This window comes from Electrophorus electricus, chromosome 10, assembly GCF_013358815.1.
Source record: "Electrophorus electricus isolate fEleEle1 chromosome 10, fEleEle1.pri, whole genome shotgun sequence".
Classification (NCBI taxonomy): domain Eukaryota; kingdom Metazoa; phylum Chordata; class Actinopteri; order Gymnotiformes; family Gymnotidae; genus Electrophorus; species Electrophorus electricus.
The window spans coordinates 3,426,985-3,454,511 of record NC_049544.1 but is presented as its reverse complement, the minus strand read 5'-3'; the positions used below and the strand labels follow the sequence as shown (position 1 = coordinate 3,454,511).

Sequence of the window (27,527 nt, the reverse complement as noted above, 5' to 3'; positions counted from 1 at the left end):
CGGTGACTTTTAAAAGTAATCACGAATTCACGTGTTTCCAAAGCATATGCATAATAAATATCGTAAATGCGGCGCATATCTAGAATTTGTTGCTGCAATTGTAAGTAGCCTATAGTATTAGTGGGGCGTGGTAATATTTGCATACCCATAAGGCCTTAGTCTGTTTTCTACTCTTTAGATTAACGCTTTCGTCCACTTGTGATTACATTTTCAATTATTATGATTTAACCTTCATTTAATCTTCATTTTCTTAAAGTATTTCTGTGATTCTTTAAAACGTTTTTAAGTCGTCGTCGACTTACCATAAACATGATGCCTAGCGAGCATTTCAAGGTGGGTGTTCGGGAGAAGTACACTTCGGAAAATTTGCTCTTTTAGAATTTGTCTAGTAGGTTTCTTCTAAAAGAAGAAGCCCCCTTTTGTGGGTGTAAAAGAAAAAGTTCTATTTATTTATTTTGTGTTAAGATTGTTTCGCGGTACCAAATAATTTACTGAATTATGTTTGTTGCGGCAGCGATTGCATCTCTAGCCAGGAGAGGGCAGGAAAACACTATTGTTACTGCTAGCCCATCGTTTTATATTCGTTAGTAAGGTATTTCTGCGTGAGGTTTTCTTTGAAAGGACAAAACTAAATTCACAGGTCAATACTAGCGCTACATTAGTAGTGGTTTTCGCCAACAACAGAACATTAGTAACACACACGTTACTTTCTCAGTGGTCTGCAGTGTTGTAACCTGGTTATATGGCTAATGGATGCAACTGCAACGATGTCGTTGCGAAACCTGTTTGACTCGCATATGCCGTTAAATCAGAAGTGGAGTGGAAAAGATAAGGGTTAGGGAGAGGTAGCACGACTCATCGGGCAAAGACCGGGCACCGAGCTCTCGGTTAAAGCGGTCCGTGGTGAATGCACGACACACACACGGAAACTCTTCTTAGCGCTACTTCCGCCCAAACGAAAAATGGCGGCTCCCTTGATGGAGAAATTGTCGGAATATTTGGGTTCGCCTGAACCGGCAGTTCGATTGATTCTGTCTATTTTAATAGGTGAGTGTAGGCGAACTTTTCTATCCGTGTATTTTAGCGCTGTTCTGAATTTTTTAATGTGTGCACTGCTGTGATGGACGAGTGAAACTCGGGCAGCCGCACGCTGGATCCCTCTGAGTGCGCTCACCTGGACGTAGGATAGGGTCACTAGTCCATTAACAGCTGTTGGTGTTTAAGCTTTCAGATGAACCAGGACAGAAATACTCACTACTAACAAGCGCTCGCCGCCCTTACGCACGAGTTCAGCTCAGTGCTAATGACAGTTTTGCACAGTTTTTAAATGTCGAGTTTACGCAACGTGCTACAAATCAAATAAATAAGCATTTGAGACGATCGTCCCCGAACTTTGAGTGGAGCTTGGCTTTCGTAAAGCACATCGCTCTCTGCATGCGGGGTTTTGAGCAAGGCGATGGGAGAAGAGAGAAAATTCCGCTTGTATTTTAGCACTTTAGCTTGACACATGCTCCTGTCCTCCTTGCCCAGCCACCGAAAATAACCCCGGGGGACCTTGAATGTCACACTTACAAATACAAAGTCCCGCATAGCTCTGGTTGAGTTGCTTCGTGCGTCCCGTGGTGTTCTTGCAAACTTTACCCCAAATCTTGACATATGTTTGTTGAATGATCAGTTCTGTGCTTCTATTTAAAGCAACCTTTTAAAACCCAGATATTTAAACACAAGAGTGACTAAGTAGAAAGTGTTCTTAAATGAAATGTTGTAGATTCTGACATCATATAGTTATTAATGGTTAACTGTTTGGTGTGTGATTTTTAAATCAATAACCATGTATGTTAAAAAAGAAAAAAAACATATTTAGGCCTAGATATTGGAATGGGACTAGTAACACAAGGACATCTGCTGACTCTCAAACCTCTATAGAGGGTCATTATCAGTCACCTGACATGAAATATGCATGCATTAATCTCTCTCCCTCTTTTCCCATCCCAGGTTATCCTTTAGCGCTGGTCTACCGGCGGTTCCTGTTTCATCAGTCTGCGTTTGTCATTCATCTGTTCCACACTCTCACAGGGCTCTCCCTGGCCGTGTTTAACTTTGGTGAGATGGAAAAGGAATGAGGGGGTAGGGTTGGGGGAGGTGGAAATTCTTGGAACTGGGACAGAGGAAGCTGTCAGCTGCAAGCAGGAACTGGGTTAGCTGTAAGATGGTGGTGCAGCTCCAGACAGGGTGTCATAAACCTCACTGCAATCTTTTGCACCTTCTCCTGTAAGAAAGTTGGGGAATGAGTGTAAAGGAATTAATTAGCTGGAAGGCCTTTTAACAGTGATTTCCTGTGAGCTGGATCCTGAAGGTCGTAGAACAGGAAGGATCAAGGGCTCGTTGGCATGACAACATCCCAAGATGTTGGGGTATATCTGATAAGAACAACTCGCAGGCAGAAGATATAGATGTGTGTGTGTGTGTGTGTGTGTGTGTGTGTGTGTGTGTGTGTGTGTGTGTGTGTGTGTGTGTGAGCGAGCACCTGTGTGTGTGCAGACACACTGATGCATCTCTAATTTATTAACTAGCTTTTCCCTATTTATTCACAATGCTGCATTGGGATAAAACAGCAGGTCTGTCTGGTCTCTGCCTGTTTGTGTGTGAGCTTGCCTTGCTGTGTCTGTCACTTTTGTGGCTGGTGCTTTCTTCCCCTTGTCACGTTTTAAGTAATGCTCTTTTTTATGTACAGAATGTTGAAACAAGCCTTCCTCATTCTGCGTCTGTCTGTGTTTTTGTGTGTGCACATGTGGGCAAGAAGTTAAACGGACTGATGACTGTATCAGCACCTTCCCTGTGCTGTCGCACTCTCCTCACTCACTCTCTGTTTGGCTCTGTCACCCTTTCTTTTTTGTAGGGTCTCAGGTCTATCATTCCGCATTATGTATAGTCATCCAGTTCCTGTTTCTGAGGCTCATGGGAAGGACAGTGACTGGAGTCCTAAGCAGCTTTATTTTTCAGATGGTGAGGATGATATTTACACCATTCATACAATCTCTCTCTCTCTCTCTCTCTCTCTCTCTCTCTCTCTCTCTCTCTCTCTCTCTCTCTCTCTCTCTCTGTTTCTCCTTTTCTCTGACTATATTGTCTCTAGCTCTTGCTTCCTTTTTCATAGTTCTTTTATAAGTTTCAAATGTGTAGAATGTGAACCTTTGGGCAGTCTTGTTCCTCTACTGTGTCTGTCCCATGTTGGGAGGCTTGTGTATTGGGGATGTAAAGAATAATAATGTCCCTTTACTTCAATAGCCAGATTACTGAGAATTTTTGATCCATTTTGCTTGTTAAAAGGTTGTTGTTGTTTTTCAAGAGGAACATAAACATGCACCTCACCTTCTTTATATATCATTACAAACTAGCTTAGGTGTCAGCTAGCCCACATATTTAGTCAGTGGCCTGATGACCTCATGGGTGCTATAATGGAATGCAGGCTTAATGTAGGCTCCCATAACTCATGAGCATCCAGCATGGCTTCCTGTCTTTCGGCTGCCTGTGGTAGACTGTTAGCACGTTAGCACAGTTGATGCTCCAATGTGTGCAAAATACCATCTATCCTTTTCCCAAGACAGTTTACTGTCTTGAGGGTAAAGTAACCTTCCAGTAACAATGAGGGTGACAGAGACTACCCGTGCACCTTTCCAATAAACAAAGGGAAGTTAAATTTGTGAGGCTCATTAAAATGTTATTTGCTAGTTCAATTTGGGCTCTTGTTTGCTAACACAATGGGACACTTATTAACATTCCGGGTGTGTATGATTCAACAAAAGGGAATTTGAATGTGTTCGTGTGCAACACCCTCATTTCTCTTTCTCTTTTTCTCTCTCTCTCTCTCTCTCTCTCTCTCTCTCTCTCTCTCTCTCTCTCTCTCTCTCTCTCTCTCTCTCTCAGATGTATCTCCTAACTGCTTATTACTACACAGCTACAGAGGAGTATGACATCAAGTGGACCATGCCACACTGTGTGCTCACACTCAAACTCATCGGTGTGCTGCTCTGGCTGTTGCCTCTTTTACACCAAGTTCACAAGTGTATTCAGATTCAGTCTTAAAAGCACTTTTGAGAAATTGATAACGAGAGGCTAGATGTTTAATGCATAGTTCATGTTGCCAGTGGTAGATGAAGTTACACTTAAGCGCATAGCCAAGGGCTGCCCCTCATTATTCCTCAACACTGAGTCCTAAATTATTCAGGTTAGTTGTCATATCCACATGCGCTTATGCTAGTAATCCTATTATTAACAATGACCTCCCTTTTTTGGATTGCAGGCCTGTCATTTGATTACTATGATGGTGGAAAAGAACCAGTGAGTTGATGGATTCTTCCAGTGTTTTTAAAAATTTTTTTTCCTATGTCTTGATCTCTCGAACCTTTCAAGTCTGTCCACACATGCACTCACTCTCTTGTATCCTTCATTGCCGATGACCCTCTGCTTACTGCTCAAGGCAGGGGGGCGGAACCTGAAGCCGGATTAAGTGCAGTTCATCCTTTAATAGAAACTCTGTCTGTGGCATAGGTGTTCATCTAGTCTTCCTTGTTATTTGGGGCAAGTAACTGGAAGGTGCTTATATGTACCGTCTCAGATGTTGGACTAAAGTCTTTGTTGGCACTGATTGAACAGTCTCAGCTGAGCGCCGAGCAGAAGAGCTCCGCCCTGTTGGCTACGCCGTCCTTCTTGGAGGTGTGCGGTTTCTCCTACTTCTACGGCGGCTTCCTGGTGGGGCCCCAGTTTACCCTGCGCAACTACCTGAGGCTGGTCAACCGAGAGATGAGCGACTCACCTGGTCACGTGCCAAACAGGTGAGCTTGCGGGACAGACACAGGTCGTGACCCAGTGGGGGGCGTCATGGTTCCCGCAATATGCAATCTCTTTCCATGGAATGGGCTGGAGGGCTGAAAAATCTCGCTCTGTGTTGCAGTGGGATCCCTGCCCTAAAGCGTTTCTGTTTGGGGTTGGTCTTTTTGTTGATCTTCACGATATGTGGGCCATACTATCCAGACAGCTACTACCTTACTGATGAGTTTGAGGTCAGTGAATTGTTCATACATAATTTAATGTGGTATGTGGTAAATCGGAAAATCACATGTCCTGATTATGCTTGTGCATATTTTCAGTATCTTGTCTATCAGGTTGTCTTAAGGATTACCTTTTATTGTTATTCTATGTGAATGAGTGTTTTGCAAAAACTTTGTCAAAAATTATCCTATCCTAATGTTTTTGTTATTGTTCTTTTCTTTTGTTTGGTTATTATTGTCTAGGCCCAGCCATTTTGGTACAGGTGTGTTTACATCCTTCTGTGGGCTAAAGTAAACCTGTACAAATATGTCAGCTGCTGGCTAATAACGGTTAGTATGTACTAAACATGCACTCATACTCACTCCATTTATTTAGGCTTCATGGCACTAAAAGCCATTGATTATTTTGTGTGATTTTGTGATTATTGGCTTATCTGAATTGCTAATAGCCATTTAAGTAAGTCATCACTGTGTAGTGCCCATTTACCTAGAGGTGCAGAATGAATGACATTGAATGTAATGTGTAAACAAAAAGTAACAACCAATGACATGCCTTCATAACAAATGTTAACTGAAAGGTCACTCAAGTTACTCGATTGGGCTTCTCCTGGGTTGTGTTACCATGAGCCTGTCACGCTGTCAACTAAATTAACCTGTGCCTTCTTGCTGCTCGTCCTCTCGCTCTGCTGTGCAGGAGGGCGTGTGCATCCTCTCTGGCCTCGGCTACAACGGGCGCAGCGAGAAGGGGGAGGCGCAGTGGGACTCCTGTGCCAACATGAGGGTGTGGCTATATGAGACCACACCCTTCTTCACAGGCACCATCAACTCCTTCAACATCAACACAAATGCTTGGGTGGCCAGGTAGGAACTATTCTAGCTCTTGTGTAATTTTTTTTTTTTTTGGGGGGGTGGGGAGACAGATTTTTCTTAATTATTCAAGACTGCATATCTCTCTCCTCTTCCACCTCTCTTCAGGCACATTTTTAAGAGGCTGAAGTTCCTAGGTAACAAGATGGCCTCGCAGATCTCCACGCTGTTCTTCCTGGCGATCTGGCACGGCCTGCACTCCGGCTACCTCCTCTGCTTCTCCATGGAGTTCATCATCGTCAACGTGGAGAGGCAGGTGAGCGCAGCTGTGGAGCTTCTACCGATCTAACACCCAGCTTGCGTCTAGAACGGTGCTCCTCAAATCCACTCCCACACGCTGCCTTCCTTCTTACTCTGTTAACAATTACGCTCATTTAAAAGGCCTTTCCTGACTGAAGGTGTGTGTGTGTGTGTGTGTGCGTGTGTGAAGAGTGGAATGTAGTTAGGAACGGCTTTATTTGGGTGTTGTGCATTTATTTTACGCCTCTTAAGTATTGCAGTGTGATTGCACACATATCAGGCCAGGCCTTTATGAGAGACTTTCAGACATCTTTTCTGCTGTGTTAATTCAATATTGTGGTCCAGGCGTGCACATTACTTAAGACCTTAAGCAGACCTTGATTGTCTTTTTGTGAATGGCACTGGTGTGGCTGAACTGTGGCTGCACCACGGTGTTCCTCAGGCCCAGGCTATGGTGAAGGACAGCCCCATGCTGACAGCTGTGGCCGACGGCCCTCTCTACCCCCTCTTGTACGTGGTGCAGCAGTTTATCCACTGGCTTTTCATGGGCTACCCACTTGTGCCCTTCTGCCTCTTCACCTACGACAAGTGGCTCAAGGTAGGCCCTCGCTCACACTGGACTCAGTGGTGGGGCTGTAGGTGCCCAGATGTGTAAGGATCATGTCTTCCAAGCCCCTAGTCCCTTGACTGGTGTTGTGCAGTCTAATGATGCACCACGGTCACACAGCCCCACTGTGTAATGCTGCACACACAGATGTTCATAAACTGTGCCTGCTGTTGGAGAGGAGAATGCTGGGTAGTGTAGTAACTCATGGTCTAAGGGTGAAGTTGCAGGAATGGGTGTAGCCATGTGGACTGGTCTTTTTAGAGTTGTTGTTGTGGTGGTGGTGGTGTGATACCTGAACGTATCTTCTCTCCTTCAGGTTTATTCATCTGTGTATTTCTGCGGCCACATCTTTTTCGTCACTGCCTATCTTATCCTACCTTACCTCCGTAAAGCACTGGTGCCTCGCAAAACCAAGAGCGACAACAAGAACGATTAGAATAATGGGTAAATTAACCTTCATCTCTTCCTTTAATTCGTTTTTATTTTGTCTTTTGTCCTCACTTATGCTAAATGTTTCCCTGTGGATGTGTTTGTGTGTGTGAGTTTTATTTCTTGTTTTCAGGCATGAACACTTTGGTCAGTAGCTGAATAAGACTTTATATGCTGTTCATTTAAAATGGGGAAACAGCCACAATTCTCCTTTCTAATCTTCTTTGCCCTTGTTTTGCGCAACAGATAATATTAATTTGAGCTATTCTCCGCTGCCGTTGGCTCTGTGGCCATAGGTTGCCATGTGTTTAACTGTGGTTGAGGTTGTCATGGCATTGGCACTGTGCTGACCCTCAGGGATCTACACACCCTCCCCTCCTCTCTCTTGCAGGTTTATCTGTCTGGGCCTCCTAACGCTCTCTGAAGGGAACTGTGACTTTTACAGAGTGACTGGTTGGAAAATATTAAGGCCTTTAATAATATATGAATACAAGCATAAATCTGTACAAATGTCCGTTTTGATTATGATTTTTTTTGCGTTTTGAGCAGCCGTTGTGTTGTGGGAGAGGACTAAAGAAAGGATTAAATGATAATACTACAGAACCGAGTGGAGAGGTGTTCTTTTTTTTTTTTTTTTTACGATACTTTGAGAAGATGGAGGGTTATTTTTGGATTATTATTGAGAAGGTTATTATTATGGATTATTCCAGCCACAGAACTGCACTCATCACTCTCTGGTCTGCAGCCTTTCAGTGGCACGTGTTAATGGTCTCATTTCCTGCAAAGACAAGCAGCCAATCAGGGAGCTGTCCCAGGCCGGATCTGCCGGCACAGCCTGTGCGAATGAAACACTTTTTCGTCGAGCTGCTGTGTTCTTGATATGCTGTTGTCTGAACATATGTCCTTACGCTGTTGACTAGAGACTGTCTTGGGATTATAGTTTTTTGTTTGTTTACTTGTGTTTTATTTAAGGTTTATTTTATTTAACTTTCTCCACCCTGCAGCCAGTGGTCAGTTACACAAGACACAGTAATGTAAAACACTCACACATTGTGCAGTGTAAAAGATTCGGATATGCCTTCCATTGTAAATGAATGTTATACCTTCTTTTTTGTTTTTGTTTTAACTGGTTTTTCATGGGTTTTTTTTAAAAGCAATTTTAGGATGGGTTTATTTTGTAATTTTGTAGCTTTTTCAATAAGTGTCCCCAACAAAAAATTGTTTATTCTTTTTGACTTTTTCCACTTACCAACATCTCACTCTGCTTAAACTAGAACACACACAAAACTAGAACATACCAAGGAAATCTTACAAAATAAACACTACTTGCCAAATTGATTATTTTGTATGACATGGAATTGTGATTTCTTGGCACCTTGTAGACCCTTTTCCACGCAATCTGAAGAAGCAGGGACTCACTGTAGCGTTAGGAAGATTTTAATAATATTTATACTTGTTCACGATTTCACTGATGTTGAAACTAATTTTGCCTTATTGTTACCAAATGTATAAAATGATTTTAAATGAGACTTCTTTTGTAATGTTCATTAAAAAAACTGCACTTGATCAAACTACTCTGTTGCTCTGTCTGTGTGTGTGTCGGGGGGGGGGGGGGTTGTGCGTGCGGCTATGGTCAGGTTGGCCTACTGTAACTCTGGTATGGGAGCCGGTATGACGTCATGTTGCAGTCTGGACTGTGGGGTCGGGAGACGGAAAGGGGGGGGGGGGGGTGACAGTGAAGAGTATCTTCAGTTGTCAATCATCTGACAGAGTCGAAGTGGAAATAAATGTTGTGGTCTCAGAATGAGTAAATTTGCGTTCGCCTCCAGTCTCCCTCTTCTGAGTCGATGCAATAAGCGGCCGGGCACCGCACTGGCGTACACAGCCCCGCCAAGAGAGAGAGAGCGTGTGTGTGTGTGTGTGTGTGTGTGTGTGTGAGAGAGAGAGAGAGAGAGAGAGACGCAGTGTGGGCGGGTTAAGAAACAGGGAGAGGGAGGGGACTGGCGTTATCGCACGGCGATTTTTCCCGCACGGCGCCTCCTGACAACAAGGACAGCAGTTCCCGAGTGTCTTTCCAAAAAATCCCAGTTCCACTCATTTTTACAGCTTGAACATATTCTACAGGACACACCTAACACATCTGCGCAGCCCGGCTGCTCAGGCGTTCAGTGAGTGTGTGACGGACGCGGTGGGGAGGCTGAGGGTACCAACTCACACCTCACGGTAACGTTTGATGTCGTTAAATAACATTTAATTTTAGTACTGTTGTATTTATAGAAAGTGTTTCTTACGTACTGCTTTGTCGGCTCTATGGGTGTGTGACGTTTGGATGCGTTCGGAGATATCCATATAGTTAAAAATCGATGGATAAATGTCGCATATGTGCATGTCTACAGTTTTCCTCGCTTTTCCTTAATATAGCTCGTCCTAACCTAGCGTCGTTAGATTATACACGCAACGTACTGCCCCTGCTGTGTGTCATCCAAGTTTTCCGCTTTTGACCTTATTCTGGATGTTTCACGCAGATACATGTCACATGAAATGGTGTACATCCGTGTACACCTCGGGAATAACTCGTCGTGAGCGCCAACGCCGGTCCATTGCGTTTAATATGCAATGAAAGCCGAATTCCTTGACTAGGAGTACAAAACACACTCTGGGCTGTCCGAGCGCGCAGATCTGGCGAAGCGACACCTGCATGCGTGCTCTACCCTGCTTGGCAGCGCGGCGAGGCTGGGTACCCGCTTACTTGGAAACGGGGACCAAGGCCGTTTTATCCAGCGTAGTTTCGGCTCAGCTTTCCAGCGCAAAGGTTCCGCCGGCGCCGTTTATAGAAGACACCCCAATGTCGTTTAAGATGCGTGTCAAAAAAAAAATAAAAAATGACCCGGGGCCTTGCAACATAAACAAGATCATGGAGGCGCTTAACGAGCTCCGTGCAAGCCTCTCGAAGCGGGCGGGGACGGGAGTGGGGGGTCATTAATTGATTGTCCTTACTTTTTTCAAGGGTAGTAATTGAATGCTAGTAAAATGCACGTTTACTGAGGAGGAGGCCCCAGTGTTTGATGCTGACGCGAATCTGTCCGTCTCCGTATTTACACTCCGTGCTCTGCCTATATTCTCTTGTCTGTCTTCCAGTGCTTTACCGTCAGTTTAATGCACGTGTTCTTCCCTCTCCCTCCCTTCCTCCCTCAGATGGCCAGAATGAGTTTCCTCTCTTTTCTCCTCTTTTGCTTGACTTCCGTTGCTCTTGGCAACAAAGGTCAGTCGTCTTCATCCTTCTGAACGCTGTGAGGGATGTGTTAATGACAGCTGCGAGGTCTTATGAGAACACGGCTGGCGATGGTTTCTGCAGCAGAGCGAGAGAAAAAAAAAGCACCCACTGCATCTTTTTCGCGCAGCTCGTGACCCTCGGTCCCTGAAATTATCGCGTGCCTATTCCCTTGGCATGCATTTCACGTCAGAGCTGTCAATGAGTTTTATTTGTTCTTAATATGTGATCGAATGCTATAAATATCAGTACAGTGAGTGCTATGTTCATGACTCTGAATGAATCTGTCTTTAAGCCATAGCAAGATGAAGAACTGAGATATTGGGTAAGCAAGAGAGGCAAGTGAATGAATAAAGAATGACGGAAAAGGAGGTATTTTGAAAAGGAAGGAGACAATGACCGAACAAAAGTCAATAAAGGCTTTAGTAGCACAAAGAACGGGGTACCGTGGAAAAGAGATGTCATTTCAACTGCATAAGGAGAAACAGAAAGAGAGAGAAAGATAGAGCAGCTGTTGGGTAGTAACAGAATGAGTGATCGTGCCAGCGAAGGCCGGACGGATGGAGAACCATGTCTCTCAATCCATAATCCAGAGTGTAATCCAGCAACCCGGTGCTGAGATTCAGGGTATATTACCGAGGGAGAGACATCATTTAGCAGATACAACATGCCTGACATTGCCATGTTGAGTGCTGTAGTACAGCACTGCGAATCTGATGAATAATAATTTTCAGACTCATGGAATTTGAACTCTCGAAAGAGTCATCTTGTCAGTGTTTATATATATATATATATATATATATATATATATATATATATATATATATATATATATATATATATATATATATAAATGAATTCACAAAAGGCCCAGTGGGTTGTATTGCTTATGTTTTTATAGGGCATATTTTTTTGCCATCATTTATCTTATTTGAGATACAGGGTTTGGAGTGTTATGGGTAGGTGGGTTTAGAATGCATATGTGTGTGACTTCATGGTTTTCCTGAGCAATTTGCAGCAAGCAAGGGTGTATTTTAGTGATAGGTGCTATATACATCACTTTGTGAGAAGAGTCAAACCTCTCTTTGCGTAATTGCTTTGCCAAGCAGTGAACCCTGCCATGCTGTTCTGTGTGGGTGTTTGTGTGAGTTTGTGTGTGTGTGTGTTCAGTTGGTGTTTGTGTGTACCCTTGTTTGAGAACATTTGCATGAAACTCATTTGCATGTGTGTTTGCTATGTTATGGTAACAATTTCTTTTTGATCTTAGCAGTGCATGCACCTCAAATATTGCTTGCGCCACACCGTGGTTCTGCATTAGTGTGTGTGGGTGTATTTGTGGGTGTGTGTGGGTGTCTGAGTGTGTAGAAGAGAGAGTACAAGAGGACTCAATCACCCTCATAGTCACTTGTCATTTATAGATTCTTTAACAAAATGTCTCCTTTGACTCTGAAAATGCAAAATATTCTTACTGGGCTGGGCTCACTTTCCTTGTCCCTACATCTGCCCTTCCTCAGCCAATAAGCACAAGCCATGGATCGAGACAGAATACCAGGGCATTGTCATGGAGAACGACAACACAGTCCTGCTCAACCCCCCTCTGTTTGCCCTGGATAAGGACGCCCCTCTGCACTATGCAGGTAATGAGGATGAGTGTGTAGCTGACATCTTTCACAATGAAGCATGCAGGAACAGCCTTACAGTTTCTTCTGCTGCAGAACGAGCAAAGCCATGCACTGTTTTTTGGAAGGAGAAAAAAGATGTGAAATTGAACATCTGACCATCTACAAGAAGTCAAAATGTTGTTGGGTCTTTAAGAGGCATTCTTACTTGGAGTGTAAGAGTGAAATGGGGAAATGTGAAGTCCATGTTCAGTTCAGCTCTTACTCCAAAGTAATAACACGGTGTCACAGCCTCATGCTGTTACGCAGTAGTTTCTTGTGCTCATGCCGGACGAGTGTTTAAAAACAAGATTAGCACTGAGGTTGACGCGGGGGTCAGTTTGGAGCAGCAAGTGATTAGTGTAGTGCAGCAGTAAGTAATTACACTCCAGTGTTTACACAAATTGCACAAAATTACAGAGGGCTTAGGCCTGCCTGGTCTACCATCTCTGCAGGCTGGGTCATCATCTGCAGGTTTGTGGAAGGCTGTGGTCTGCGGCCTTGGGTGGATGTTTATAGCTGGTTAGGAAGTTTCATGTGTAACATGGCAGAGAAAAAAATGCAATTCTTTGTTTTTGTGGTTAGTATTTTTGCTTTTGTCTACTTCTACTATATGGGGGTTAGGTATTTCTTTCTTTTCTATATTGTCTTTCTTTTTTTCTATTTATCTTCCTTTATTTTTTTTATTGTGTTCTTTCACTCTTTCTTAACTGCTCTCTCTTTGTCTCTATATCTCTCGCTCTCTCCCCCCAGGTGAAATCTGCGGGTTCAGGGTGCACAACGGTCCAGGTGGTTCTGGGTCGACCCAGTTTGAGGCTGTGGTGCTGGACCGCTCTACGGGGGAGGGCCTGGTTCGCTCAAAACAGCCCCTGGACTGTGAGAGCCAGAGAGAACACAGCTTCACCATCCAGGCCTACGACTGCGGCGAGGGCCCGGACGGCACCAACAGCAAGAAATCCCACAAGTAAGAGTGACCAGTGGCTCCCACCAACAGACCGCGCAGTCAAAAATTGTTTTCATGATTTGCTTTTTTAACTCCCATTAATGACACATTTTTCTGATGTCTTCTCTCATTTCCTTCTGTCATCGTCCTGCTGTCTCTGTTGAATTCTCCCTTCCTCTCTTTCTATGTCTCTGTCCCTTACTTAAACATGTCCTCCCATACCGCTCCCAACCCCCGCAGAGCCACGGTGCACGTGCGTGTGAATGACGTCAACGAGTTCTCCCCAGTGTTCGTGGAGCGTCGCTATGAGGCATCCGTCCCAGAAGGCCGTCTCTTCGACCGCATTGTGCGCGTTGAAGCGCTAGACGCGGACTGCTCCCCCCAGTACAGCCAGATCTGCTTCTATGACATCATTACCCCGAATGTCCCCTTTGCTATCGACAACGACGGTAAGAACTACAGCTTCCAGGATTCCAGACCTTATTTGCATGTAAATCTTTAAAGAACCTCTTCCATATTTTACATTGCTGATCTTCTTTATCTTTGAGAGCTGCAGCAAGAGAAAGTATATGACACAAAATGAAATGTATTCCACAATAATCGGAATTATTTATGAAATATATGGTATTGTCTATAATATTTGAAAGAAATTGCAGAAATGAATGAGGCAAGACAATGTCTGGCACCTGCCATTGTTCATTTTTATCATTCAGTCTTTCTTCGTTCCTTGCCAGTTCTTTTCGTACATTTAAATTCTGCTCATTTTTTACTTCTGTCCCTCTTAGTAAGAAAGCCGAGGACCCCATTATTAAAAATGGGGTTGTGTAGGATTTTTTGTTTGCGGGGGGGCCCCTTTAAGGTGATTTGATTTGCGATTGGGATTGCAAGCCATGCAAGGTAGATGAGTATGTCACTCCCTCATCAATATGAGCCGAAGATCAATAGTCAACATTTTCAAACAGGACAAGGGTGTAATAAGTGGAACCTGAGTGTGAAGGCCGACGTGGGAGAGCCATAGGGAAAAATAAGCAAGTGGAGGGGAAGGGTGGAGGGGAGGGGTGGTGGGGAAGGGTGGTGGGGAAGGGTGGTGGGGAAGGGTGGTGGGGAAGGGTGGTGTGGAAGGGTGGAGGGGAAGGGTGGTGGGGAAGGGTGGAGGGGAGGGGTGATGGGGAAGGGTGGTGGGGAAGGGTGGTGGGGAAGGGTGGTGGGGAAGGGTGGAGGGGAAGGGTGGTGTGGAAGGGTGGTGGGGAAGGGTGGTGTGGAAGGGTGGAGGGGAAGGGTGGTGGGGAAGGGTGGAGGGGAGGGGTGGTGGGGAAGGGTGGTGGGGAAGGGTGGTGTGGAAGGGTGGAGGGGAAGGGTGGTGTGGAAGGGTGGTGGGGAAGGGTGGAGGGGAGGGGTGATGGGGAAGGGTGGTGGGGAAGGGTGGAGTGGAAGGGTGGAGGGGAAGGGTGGTGGGGAAGGGTGGTGGGGAAGGGTGGAGGGGAAGGGTGGTGTGGAAGGGTGGAGGGGAAGGGTGGAGGGGAGGGGTGATGGGGAAGGGTGGAGGGGAAGGGTGGTGGGGAAGGGTGGTGGGGAAGGGTGGAGGGGAAGGGTGGTGTGGAAGGGTGGAGGGGAAGGGTGGAGGGGAAGGGTGGAGGGGAGGGGTGATGGGGAAGGGTGGAGGGGAAGGGTGGTGGGGAAGGGTGGTGGGGAAGGGTGGAGGGGAAGGGTGGTGTGGAAGGGTGGAGGGGAAGGGTGGTGGGGAAGGGTGGAGGGGAAGGGTGGTCTTTTTGGTCATGACCTTTTGCACATTTCTTCTGCCAGGGATGTGAGGGGTTGAACTGTTACTTTGGGTCAGGCAGAACCAGGCAGCACTTCCTTTGTGTCACTCTCCACTGTCATCTTCTTGCCTGCTCCCGCCCCTTCACCTTCTTCCTGTCTCTCACACTCCACCTGACTGTTTCATTTTTACGAAGCCTCGGCTCTCTGTGCTCGTCTGGACACTGTGTCCCTGGAGATGTTCCAGCTGTTTTTATCGCTACCTTCCATATCTGCTTCTCTCCATCCATCGCTTTAATACTTACTGACTGACTCTTGCTCACATTCTTATGCTGTCGACACAATATTTTAAGAAATTCTCTACTCTTCTGTTTTATTCTCTCTTATTCACATGCGAGTCACTCAGTGACTGAATATACCCTCCCGCCCCCCCAGGAAACATTAAGAACACTGAACCACTAGACTCGAAGAAACAACGTGTGCACACCTTCTGGGTGACAGCGTTTGACTGTGGGAAGAATCGAGCTCAGGCTGATGCCCAGGTCATAGTCACAGTCAAACCCTCCTGCAAGCCTGGATGGATTGGTACGGAGAGCTTTGTTTTTTCACAAGTCGAGCATAGCACTTCTGTTGCAGTGTGTATACAGGCATTCAAATATTGATTGAATAATTCTTAAGAGGTTTTCTATACGGTATCACAGTGTGTAATGTTATTATTAGATGTAAAAAGGGGGTTTGGGTTAAAGGTTAGATCTGAAGAATTTATCTAAATGTCTAATATGATACAAAGTGTTATTTCTGTCAAAACTATTACAAACTAATGTTTTTGTAACATTTAGAAACAGACATCTTAAGTCAGTAGAAAATGAGCTCATCACTGTGTGTGTTTGCATGTTGGTGTTTGTGTGTGTGTGTGTGTGTGTGTGTGTGTGTGTCAGGCTGGTCGAAGAGAGTTGAGTACACACCTGGTTCTGGCAGTGTTCCTCTCTTTCCCAACCTGCACCTGGAGACATGTGAGGAGAGCGTTTGGAACATCCAAGCCACCGTAGAGCTTCAGACTGGCCATATCGGGAAAGGCTGTGACCGAGACAGTTACTCTGACCGCTCTGTGAGAAGACTCTGTGGTGAGTGCGCTCACTTTGTAGTTAGGCACAGAATGTTCTGCGCCCATACAGTGCTCAGTCACATTTAGTTAATCCTGCATAGCTAAATAGTGATGATATGGTCCTATGCATCACCTATAAACTAGGATGAATTAAGGTGGGAGAATTCCCTTGTAATTACAATGATAGCAAAGCAAACAGGTTTTTTCTTATACATTTGGTTTCCCATCAAAAACATTTTCTGTTTCCCTCAGGCGCTGTGAGGGGCGAGGTTGACCTGCTCCCGCCTCCATCTCCAGCAGCCAATTGGACAGCTGCGCTGCCTACCTTGCCATCTTCAGATTCCTCCCTGGTCTTTTCCTTCAACGGGTCGTCCCACGTTGCCGTGGTGCCTGACTCGGTTGCGGCGACTGTCTCAGGAGACCACTTCACCCTCCAGCTGTGGATGCGGAGAGGCGGGACCAGCACCCAGCAGTCAACCAATCAGGCGAGAGGGACTCGTAAAGAAGAGGAAATTATTGTCTGCAGCACTGTGAAGAATGGTTAGTTACTGCTGCCTGTCACTTGGGCTGACAGTGTTTACTTAGTAATTTGTGTACATGCATAATTCAGATAGCGTACAATTATGTTCTATACCCCACCATCATGAGCAAGTTTACTATACATCCTGTATTCTATTGATTGGGGATTATATCCATTAAAGAAGACTCAGTCGTCATGTAACACATGTAGGTATAAATGGGGGATTTTTGAGGCTTGTGTCATGGCCGATCTGGTGAAAGTGCTGTTCTACAACGCTGTTGATGGCAACTGAACCTCCCACCGCTCCAGCGCTTCGGAGTCATCGGGGTCAGGCATTTCCCCCACGCATCCTGAGCCGCTCGACACTGCTGCAAAGCTGGTATTCCCTGAAGATACGCCGTCTTCGGTTCTAGAATACTGCCAGCTGCTGTCGTGAAGTACTTGTCACAGTGGTAGTTAGTAGTTTATTCACTAGGAGGAAAACTGGCATGAACTGAATAAAGAATGGCTTGGGAAATATGTGTGAAACCAGATATCCGTGCATAACCATGACATATGTGTGTATGTGTGGTGTGTGTGTATGTGTGTTTTTATTGACAGATGACTCGTATTCCCACTACTCGCTGTCTGTGCATGGCTGCCGCCTTTCTCTGTTCTACTGGCCGGATGTGTCTTCTGCGCGGCCTGTCAAATTTCTCTGGAAGCTGGAACAGGTAAGCCAGGGCTTATGGGATGATTTCACCTAGCAGGAACGCAAACACATATGGAGTAACAGTTTTTAGTAACTGTGTGCTTGTCTGTGCATTTGTGTCATAGGTGGTGAGTGATCAGAGAGACAGAGTTTTATCTTTGGTTTGTGTGTGTGTGTGCGTGTGTGTGTGCGTGTGTGTGTGCGTGTGTGTGTGTGCGTGTGTGTGTGTGCGTGCGTGTGCGTGCGTGTGCGTGTGTGTGTGCGTGTGCGCGTGTGTGCGTGCGTGTGTGTGTGTGCGTGCGTGTGTGTGTGTGTGTGCGTGTGTGTGTGTGTGTGTACTTGAGTGCCTCAAGGGACTTGGTGTGGGCCAGTTAGATTCTTAGATAATTTCCTGTCAGATTCTATTACCATTGTGTTCCTGCCTGACTGTGGTATGTTCAAAATCCCTGATGAACTTTGCTCCCTGACCTTAATAGGTGTGTGATGGTGAGTGGCATCACCTGTCCCTCAGCGTGCAGTTTCCCTCTGTCACACTTTACGTCGATGGCGTGACCTTTGATCCCGCCCTCATCCATGACAATGGAGTCATCCCTAACCCGGCCCCGCGCCAGCGGCTGGTAATTGGAGCATGCTGGGGTATGTGAGCTCACGCGGTCACACACTACCATCCTCCACTGGACACGATGCATCTTAGACAGGGTCAAACAGAAGCATACAGCCAGGGTCTGCTATTAATACCCTCTGACTCATCCGTTATTCAGCATAACAGACAAACACTTTTGTGTCTTTGAATTCATGCATGTACGTCTAAGCATGTGTGCGGATGTGATTGAACAGGTGTGTATAAGACAGATGCCCAGTCAGCCTTTTAGTCTCCAGATGTCCTTAATGCAAAATCCGTTGAACACTTTTGAAACTCTTCCTCCATTGGCATTACAGTATTGTGTAATATTGTGCCTCAGCATGGGTTTATTTCAAAGGGTTTCTACCTCCCCCTTTTTGCAGAGCCAGAGGATAAGCAGAAAGACATTCTAAACAACAGCATCCCTGGACACCCGGACATGGGTGAGTTATGGGCTCCAGAGGATCACATGTTTCACTTGGAGTCTTATTGAGCCATATAAGAACCTATATATCTGACTAGCTTATGGAAGCTTTAAATGCTATGGGTAAATGAATACAAATTAATAAGAATAAAATTACCCAAAAAACCCCTGTTTATTATTATTATTATTATTATTATTATTATTATTATTATTAATAATAATAATAATAATAATAATAACAACACGGTTACAGCCATATGTCTACAGCAAATAGTGCAAACAAAAAGCAGCTCATTTTGAAAGGCTGGAGGCAAGCAGAGCAGGTTGAAAGCACCTTTTGCTTTCTTCACTAGTTTCCTCAGTGCATGGTACTTGAAAGAGATAAAGCGTGCTTTGTTCCTCTGGGTTTCAAACACCTGTATTCCACCCATCTAAGGCACCTTTTGTGTTTTTGAAATTTGCTTTTTTTGATCGTTTTTTGGTCCCTTCATGACTGGCAGATTTGAAAGCCAGCAATTCACTCTCTTGCACAGCTGTTGAATAGGTCATATTGATTCAGAGGACTATGTTGTTTTGTATTATTTTCAGCTCTTGCCAATTTAGCATTATGTTTAATGAGGGTGAAGAAATAACAATATACATGTCGTATTCAAAATGCCACCCATTTGTACCATTGTATTATTGTATGTATCACTTTTGTAGAGGTCTGTGGATATTTTTACTGTCTTTCTTAAGCAACCTCTGTTTTATCACTCAGGGAAGTTTGTGGGTGGTTACCGGGGCCTGTTGTCAGGAGTGACCGTGCGACCTGGAAGTGTTGAGCCTCACAGCGTTGTGGAATGCCTGTACGCTTGCAGAGAGGGCTTGGACTTCGGTGACCTGGAGACACTGGGTTCCGGCATGAAGGTACCGTGGCAACACGACAGCGTCGTGTCCTGCCATGTCCACTGCCTCTCCCTCAGAGCCACTCAGCTCAGCTCCCTTTTTTTGTCATGCACCTCCATCTTCTCCGTGTCCGCGGTAACCTGTGGCTGCCGCCGCTCTCGTCCTCGGTGGACGCAGTGTTAACGCGCCCACCCCCTCCTCCCATGGAGCAGATAGCTCCAGCTATTCTCGTGTGCTCTTAGGTCCACGTGAACCCCAGTCAGTCTGTGTTGGTGCTGGAGGGGGACGACATCGAGAGCTTCAACCGTGCCGTGCAGCAGGTGACGTACAGGAACTCCCTGCGCTTCGCCACGCCTGGGGTGCGCCCGCTCCGGCTCACGACCTCCCTCAGGTATGTTGCCCGCGCCCTCGTGTACACGCCCCATGCCTCTCGGGTACACGCCCCACGCCCTCGGGTACACTCCCCACGCCCTCGGGTACACGCCCCACGCCCTCGGGTACACTCCCCACGCCCTCGGGTACACGCCCCACGCCCTCGGGTACACGCTACACGCCCCATGCCCTCGGGTATACGCCCCACTCCATCAGGTACTTGCCCCACTCCTTCAGGTATATACCCCATGCCCCACATCCTCAGGTACACGCCCCACATCTTCAGGTACACGCCCCACGCCCTCAGGTACATGCCCCACTCCTTCAGGTACATACCCCACTCCTTCAGGTACATACCCCACGCTCTCAGGTACATGCCCCACGCCCTCAGGTACATGCCCCACGCCCTCAGGTACATACCCCACACCCCACATCCTCAGGTACACACCCCACATCCTCAGGTACACGCCCCACACCCTCAGATACACGCCCCACATCCTCAGGTACACGCCACACATCCTCAGGTACACGCCCCACGCCCTCAGGTACCTGCCGCACGCCCCCAGTTACATTCCCCACTCCCTCAGCTACACGCCTCCACCCACAGCAAGAGCTTTGGCTTTCCCACGCAAGGTTTTATTGCAGCAAATTTTGCTTATTATGAAAATAATGTATGTTAATAGGGGGTGTGAATTCATGTCAGTGTTTAACATTAATTCAACACTTATCACTGATTTCATGCTAAAATAAGTTTCTGTCTGATATTAACAGGATATGAAAGTTTTTCAGTACATCCTCTGGAATAAAACCTTTTTTTATTGCTCTATGTCTTTTATAAACTTTATTATTTCATTCAATTGGAGTTTGTGACATCTTTAACACCACAGCAGAGAGGTTTCAATTTATGTCCAGCTCCTGAAGCTGAAACAAGATAATTGAATATAGTCATTTTCCCTGTGGAGAAATGTGAAACGAATGAAGTCACCCGAATAGCGAGATGAATAGCGGCTAAAACGATGGGAAGAAAACCGATACAGCAAATCAATTTAAAGGAAGTACATGTAGAACCACAGTGGAGGAGCGAGTGTAAATGCATACTGCTACAACTCGGTTAAAATGGATCATTTGAATGAAAAGGGAAAGTACATTTAAATGCTTACAGGGAACAAGTGGATTAGTGTATGTGAGACAGGCAAGAAAAGAAAAGTCTGAGGCCTGTTAGCGACTGTGTTTCTTAAGGCTTGTCTTCAGTTTAATCAGATTTAAGGGCAAGGGGTCACAGCACCCAGCTGGTAATACACCAGTGATCAGACTGAGATAGATGTAACCAGATGCTCGCTGAGTCACGTGCACAAACACACACACAGATGCCATCGGCACAGTCCCGCATGCCATGCACACACACTGGTGCTGTGACAGGAGAGACATGCATGCACGGACATAGCGCTTGCGTGCAGGTCATCGGGGAAAATGTCATGGTGTTTTATTTAGAGAAAAGAAAGATACAGAGAGAGAGACCTAAAGCCGCACGCCTGAGCGCCCTCTCTCTGTCCATCTGCTCTGGCTGGACTGTGGCTCAGTGCCATCGTCGCTGGTCGATTCCCATGTGACACAGCCAAGCCACGTCATCGGTGGCGCATCCAAGCTCCGCTTCCCATGGCCGTGCAAAGCTCCGCCGCCGTCTGACAGTGCCTGAGTGGGGGTGTCCACTGTCCGTGGTGCTGACTAGTGGCCAGTGCCAGTACCCTCGAGCGCGTGGGTGAGACAGCATATCCTGATGGCCTGGATTCACAGTACAAAGAGCTCCTACGCTTTATGTTTTGATGACTGGACCTACAATACTGTATAGTACGACTGCAACACCTCCTACTGCAAAAAAAACCCCCCATGGGCTACTGTTGTTCAAAGGGCCTTTAATAATTTTTTTTACATCACATACCTGTTATCACATGCCCCCCTCCTCTGACCTCTACCTGTAGGTGTTCCAGTGAGGAGAGCTGTCTCTCACTCCGGCAGCTGGAGGGATATCTGGTGGTGCTTCAGCCTGACGCCCCCCAGATATCACTCTCAGGTGTGGGGCCCCACCTCGCCCGACCGGCCCCTGAATTTGAGAGTCCACATGGAGTCCCTCTGTTCCCTGAGCTCCGCATCGTGTGTTCCCTCTCTCACGCTGTAAACACAGCCGCCCAGGGCATGGAGGGAGGAGGTGAGTATTGCATTAAACAAACACACACACATGCACGTATATGTACAAATACACACACACACACACACACACACACACATGTACCTGTATAAACACACACACACAAACATGCACACACACGCAAACACATCACTCACACATACACACACATGCAAATACATATCTGTCCTTTAATGTCTTACAATTACAAACTTTGAATTATTTGAGATCATTATTAAGCATTAGTAAAAAAAATGCGGTATATATCTTCTTTTCAGAGTATATACAAAGCGTAATACATTGGCAGTCAAAAATAACTGCTCAGATATTGTTTCCTTTTGGCACTGATACCACAAAATGCAATGAATCAAAAGAAACAGACAACTAACACTCCATTATCAGTATTTTGTAGCAGCCTCACACTGTTTGACTCAATGACAGCCTCACACTGTTTTGATACACCTTCACAAGCTTTCTTTAAATAATCATTAGAGAACTGCTTTCCATACATTCTACACTGGTCCTCTCTTTATCTTGGGGAGGCGAGGCAGGCTAAGACGAGCCATGTCAACACACACAGACGTTTATTCTTATACATAACAAAAACAAAAGTAAAACACTGCATGTAAAGAAGACAAAATGTAGTAAGCACTAAACAGCACACAAAACACGATAGAACATCTGCTAACAGGTTGCATGGGGTCAAACACTGACAAGGACTAATACACAAAGACTTAAATTTACACTTTAATGTTGACTAACAAAGGGCAGGTGTAACACACAACCGAGTAACATGGGAGGGGCAATGCACACACACACACACACACACACACACACACCAGCACAGGCACATGGGGAGGAGTCGAGGAGGAGGGGGTCGTACCATGACTATCTCATGTTCACAGTCCACTATAGCAGCAGTTTTTCTTTCCAAATATTTTTTCCCTCCCAAAGCACTAATTTTTGTTTTAGGATTTGAAATCATGTTGTCACTAGTCTTTTTGCTTTCCAGGTAAATCATCAATCAGTTTTCACATGCTAACACTTCACATTCTCTAACACCTAATAGCCTGACCCCAAATCACTGGCCAATGCCGATTGTGTGAGGGTTGGCCACTCAGAAAAAGGAGTGACTAAAGGTCCAGCCCACTCCCTCTGACCATTGCAAAGCACAGAGCACATTGTTTCTATGCAGTCTAGACAAAGTCCCTAGCAACCACATCACTTTTACTCTCTTGCGCCAAGCACATAGAGTACAGATCCCTTCACAAAACCTTTGTTCAACATCAGTGTATGGCATACGTACATTTCACCGATTCTGAACTGCCAGTGTACTTTTACTGAAGCAGACTTGTAGAGTCTGCTTTGCACTCAGTGACATCACAGCCATTCGATTTTTAGTTACCAACTCCGTTTTCTATATGTAATTTGATTATGTTCTGTTGATGACAGCATCTGGCCTACTTTTCTGTTGAGCCTTCACAGTTTATGATTTGAATTTAGACCAAAAGTGTCACAAGACCAGAATAACTCCTCTTTATTATAAAATACAGTACATGAGTAATCTTTGAACCAACGCTTTTTCACTCCTGCTCCTGTTTTTAGGTAGGCTAGATCTACTGACTCATTGTTTAACCGAAGTAATGGTATTTTTACTTGAGAGTGGGTTAGGCTACTCCGTGCATATCTTTTCGTGAGTTATAGAGCCATGAGCATGCTGATTGTAGAACCTGGGGAGTGGGAGTGAATAGAATGGTGACTTACGTGGGAGGTTACAGCTGGCACTGGACTTTACCCTTTTTTCCTGCCTGACTTTTAGCTTTGTGTCTGTGGATCTGTGTTACTGTGACAGTGCAGTCAGTAATGAAGAGCCTCGCCTTTGTCTTGGGCCTTGTCATTTTAGAGTAATTTGGTTCTGTTCAAGTCAATAAGCTTTACCGATATGGCCATATGCAGTTACAGTATTGCTAAAGCATCATGGAAATTATAAAAACATTATCACAATTAGTGTGGATTACCACGGATTTATCAAAGAACCCCAGTATGAAAAACATTAAATGTGTTTGTGTGTGTGTGTGTGTGTCTCTCTCTCTGTTTGTGTGTGTGTGTATGTGTGTGTGTGTGTGTGTGTGTGTGTTTGTGTGTGTGTCAGTCATTAACTTGTGGCAAATTTTAGCCCTTCTTCGCTTCTAATAGGATGGGTCATTTTCAGTATTTGGAATACAACTAAATTCAGAATGTTTCATCTGATTTTATGAAACTAATTTTCTCAAGCATTTTTCATGGAAATGTTTTTCAGACTGTAAAAAATTCCAGCTCCATCTCAGTAGCACTGATGATGTACTGCTGGAATAATGTTTGTAGTCATGATTTCTTATATTGACTTATTAATGAAACTTTTTAATGAATCTGAGTTTTTCTGTGTGGTTGTTTTACGCCAGACGTTGTGAGATTGTCAGATTATCTGCGCCACTTTGACCAGACAGAACTGCATTTTGCTTTCTGCTGATGTTTTTGCTTGTTTTCTGATGAGTGATGTATTTTTGTTTTTAAAATGTTAGAAATTGTTAGAAATTTTTATTTCAAACTGGTCTAACAGTGTTAGTTATTTGTTAAAAGAGCTAAGTAAATATTTGAGTTTACTGATCCTCACACTCTCTGTTTTGATTAGCTCTCATGTCAGATGCAGTGGCCCACACTCTGGATGGCTGTGAAGTCCAACCCCTTGGGGAGGAGCTAAACCCAGAGAAGGAGGAGCTTTTGGTTGACATGGAGTCATTAAGAGAGAAGGGGCTGGACATCATCAACACAACAGCCTACATTGCCATCACTGGTAATTTACATATGTGGTACATAACATTCCAAACTGCATTTTTTCTGTGTTCGCTATAGAGAATTACATGAGATAACAATACTCAGTTAAGCAAATGCCTTTTAAGGCATTTGTATATTAGACCAAAGGAGACACAACAGTACGTGTTTCAATGTGCTCTAATGTGCTTAAAATACAACTTGAGAAGGACTTGATAATCTGATGTTGAGGTCTATAATATCAGGTCTTACACACCTGCAGTGGATGCAGTGCTACTGACTGACCTTTCTGCAGGTAAAGTACATATTCATGTGCAGAGGTCTTCTACACCCTTTGATGTTGTTTGCAGGGGCGGAGTCTATCTCGGTGTATGAGGATGTCCTGCGTTCAGTTCGTTACAGGCTAGCAAAAGGCTCCGCCCGCTTTGAGAGGAGATTCCGACTGTCCTGTTCAGAAATGAACGGACGGTACACCAGTAATGAGCTCACCCTGGAGGTACCAAGAACAGCCCTCAAAATTGCACAACCACACCCAGCATTCACTCATCTCAGCTCTAACTCACCTCTACGCAGTTTCAAGAGATCAACTCATGCCAAAGAAGACATGAATATTTGTTCAGTGCAGATCCAAGACCAGTCACAAATGCACCTGCCTCTGCTCCCTCTCTCTCTCCTTCTCTGTCTGTCCATCTCTGTTCTTCTCACGTGTAGGTGAATTTCCTGCACTCTCTGGATAGTCTCTATCACCCATCACACCTCCTGGCTTCTCAGCAGCAGTTCCTCCACCCATCACATCACACAGGAGAGCTAAGCGGACACACACTTCCCAACCCACATCGCAACTCTGGTACACACACACAAACACAGTGACTCATCAAAAGCATCTGATGAACATACATTGCATTGCACAACAGTCAGGTTGTGCCGACACGTGTGCATCCTTCCAAAGCGTGTTCCAATATTCCAAAATGCATCTCTTTTGTAGTGGTACCCGGGGCTGCCACAGTCATCATCATGGTGTGCGTGGGGTTCTTGGTTGTCATGGTGATCCTTGGTGTGTTCCGTATCCGCTCCATCCACCGCCGTGGTGACGGAGCAAGGAGTGGAGGAAAAGAGGGCAGTGGCCAGTGGGATGATTCAGCCCTCACGATTATCGTGAACCCCATGGAGGTAAACGATGAAAAAGAGCAAGGGTGAATTTGACCAACTGGCAAAACAGCATATGTACTGAATGCAAATCTCTTTCTCCTCCACCTCCCTATCAGTCGTATGAGAATCGCATGGGCATAGCAGCAGATACGGAGGGGGAAGGCGATGATGAAGAGGAGGTGGTAGAGTCACCTGATGACACAGGCGATGACCAGAGAATCATCATCAAGAAGGAGGGAAGAGACTCCGCCCCCCGGCGCTACTGAGTTGGTCGGCACCACTTGCACATATGACAGACACATGGACCGTACACGTGAAATATGAAAACCCACAGTAAACAACTGCACACAAAAAACATAAATATCATGCACATGCGCACACACACACTTGCACAGCATAAATGTATTTGATATCAGCCTTTGTGAAAGCATTGTCTTTGGAATGTATGCTCAGACACACATATACATGCATACACACGTAATGCACAATGCATACTGTCACACTGATGCCCAGCCAATGTCTAGGCCACAATTAAGTCAAGACTCTATAATGTATGTATGGCACAGTGATGTAATTATTTTATGTAAACACCTGTCAGTCATGTAGGCCATTCAGTGAATGTGATCATCACTGTATCAAACACTGAAAACACCAGGTATTACTACAAACGAATGTAAGCTAAGTGATTTACATCATAGAAATTAGCCATTTGAAAGTGCAGCAAAATTGAGATTATATGGTAATAATGCTTTTGAAAGACCTTGAAATAAGAGTAGTGTGGATCACTCGCAGCTGAGTTGTCATCCTAACACAGTTCTCTTGGTCAAATTCACAGTTTTAGAAAATCGGTGTGTAGAGGTTAATGACATAAGCTATATGTAGATACTCAGTCTCTTCCCTTCAGCAGTGAAAATAATGGTGAAACAATTCCCAACACACACACACACACAGACATACACACACACACTTGCCATCTCACAAAACCATGTTACAACCCGCTCTGCTGCAGAATGTTAGCTCAACCTGGGCAGTTTTGATTGTATTTAAATGTATGTAAATACAAAATACTATTATTATTATTATTATTATTATTATCATCAATATTTTTGTCATTTGCATTGTTCTGATCCATACTTAGTCTTTGCACTTTCAGATGGGGTAGTTATTTTCTATTTCTGTTATCTCTTTAATGACTATAAATTCTATAACATATGGTATAGTAATAATGATAATAATAGTATTAGTGATAATAATAATAACGATTGGCTCGATGAGTGTCTACTTATTTGTGTGTTTAAGTGTGTAATTTAAAGTTTGTTAATATCTGAATCACAGTGAGACAGAAGGCACATTGTTGTTATATCCAGTCCTCTTGTCCAGACTTTCCTCCACAGCCCTTCTTCTTTAGCTCTGCTTCTAATACCTCCACAGATGTCCGTTTTCTGAACGTACAGCTCTCTTCTCCTTCAGCCCCTGACACTCTCATTCTCTTTCTCTCCTGTGTCTGCTCTTGCCCTCTTCGTCTGTGTCCGTGTACAGTGGAAACCTGTCAGTTAATAAAAGCCTGTTGTTTTTCAATGTGATATTAAGAATGGATAAAATTGCATTAATATCTTACATTACTACTATGGTTACTATTGAGATATTTAATTGTACTCATTATTGATACAATAACATGAATTATTGACTGATTGTTATTGATAATCGTCTGAAGAAAAATGTTGAAAAGTTCATAATAAAAACACTTGGATAGTCAAAACTTTGTCGGTGATAAATTAGGATTTACTACGTGCCATGATTTATATCAAATTTCGACAGATGTGAACGCATCCATATTTTACGTATACGTCTATAGTTAATATTAAAGAGTTTAAACAAAAATAGAGTAAATGATGCAAAGTGGACTTTGCATCACTCCTTGCGCAACGTGAGGGGTGTG

At 44.8% G+C, this 27,527-nt stretch overlaps 2 protein-coding genes and 1 non-coding gene across 5 annotated transcripts; all 3 read left to right on the top strand.

Annotated features, from left to right (window-relative positions):
* The first annotated feature begins 186 nt into the window (after positions 1-186).
* Positions 187-8,765, top strand: lpcat3 (lysophosphatidylcholine acyltransferase 3). 3 transcript variants are annotated; one of them, XM_035530973.1, is made up of 14 exons: positions 359-1,047; positions 1,996-2,103; positions 2,616-2,618; positions 2,900-3,006; positions 3,928-4,021; positions 4,304-4,341; positions 4,657-4,835; positions 4,955-5,063; positions 5,295-5,381; positions 5,746-5,912; positions 6,027-6,174; positions 6,601-6,756; positions 7,082-7,209; positions 7,586-8,765. In XM_035530973.1, exons 1-13 carry the CDS (start codon positions 963-965, stop codon positions 7,199-7,201), a joined length of 1,401 nt encoding a protein of 466 aa, XP_035386866.1. In that variant the 5' UTR covers positions 359-962; the 3' UTR covers positions 7,202-7,209; positions 7,586-8,765. The 3 variants fall into 3 exon arrangements, with proteins under 3 accessions (XP_035386868.1, XP_035386866.1, XP_035386867.1); XM_035530975.1 differs by lacking the exons at positions 359-1,047; positions 2,616-2,618 and adding an exon at positions 187-333; XM_035530974.1 differs by lacking the exon at positions 2,616-2,618 and having other exon boundaries at positions 360-1,047.
* LOC113570708 lies at positions 361-417 on the top strand. Its single transcript, XR_003409914.1, has one exon. It is a non-coding gene; the product is annotated as a U7 small nuclear RNA (small nuclear RNA).
* Positions 8,766-9,178: 413 nt separating the features above from the next.
* clstn3 (calsyntenin 3) lies at positions 9,179-27,347 on the top strand. The gene is made up of 19 exons (XM_026999112.2): positions 9,179-9,417; positions 10,390-10,456; positions 11,980-12,102; positions 12,877-13,087; positions 13,307-13,515; positions 15,260-15,409; positions 15,763-15,948; positions 16,182-16,469; positions 17,050-17,162; positions 17,617-17,776; positions 18,146-18,205; positions 18,944-19,092; positions 19,314-19,462; positions 21,423-21,649; positions 24,300-24,461; positions 24,790-24,935; positions 25,151-25,286; positions 25,425-25,609; positions 25,705-27,347. Exons 2-19 carry the CDS (start codon positions 10,390-10,392, stop codon positions 25,852-25,854), a joined length of 2,871 nt encoding a protein of 956 aa, XP_026854913.2. The 5' UTR covers positions 9,179-9,417; the 3' UTR covers positions 25,855-27,347.
* Positions 27,348-27,527: the final 180 nt, after the last annotated feature.

Coding starts and splice junctions, on each gene's coding strand:
- lpcat3 (XM_035530973.1), top strand. CDS start 963: ATGGCGGCTCCCTTGATGGAGAAATTGTCGGAATATTTGGGTTCGCCT. Junction 5,064..5,294: donor ACCTTACTGATGAGTTTGAG/GTCAGTGAATTG, acceptor ATTATTGTCTAG/GCCCAGCCATTTTGGTACAG. Junction 5,382..5,745: donor TCAGCTGCTGGCTAATAACG/GTTAGTATGTAC, acceptor TCTGCTGTGCAG/GAGGGCGTGTGCATCCTCTC.
- clstn3 (XM_026999112.2), top strand. CDS start 10,390: ATGGCCAGAATGAGTTTCCTCTCTTTTCTCCTCTTTTGCTTGACTTCC. Junction 10,457..11,979: donor CGTTGCTCTTGGCAACAAAG/GTCAGTCGTCTT, acceptor GCCCTTCCTCAG/CCAATAAGCACAAGCCATGG. Junction 24,462..24,789: donor AGCCTACATTGCCATCACTG/GTAATTTACATA, acceptor TGTTGTTTGCAG/GGGCGGAGTCTATCTCGGTG.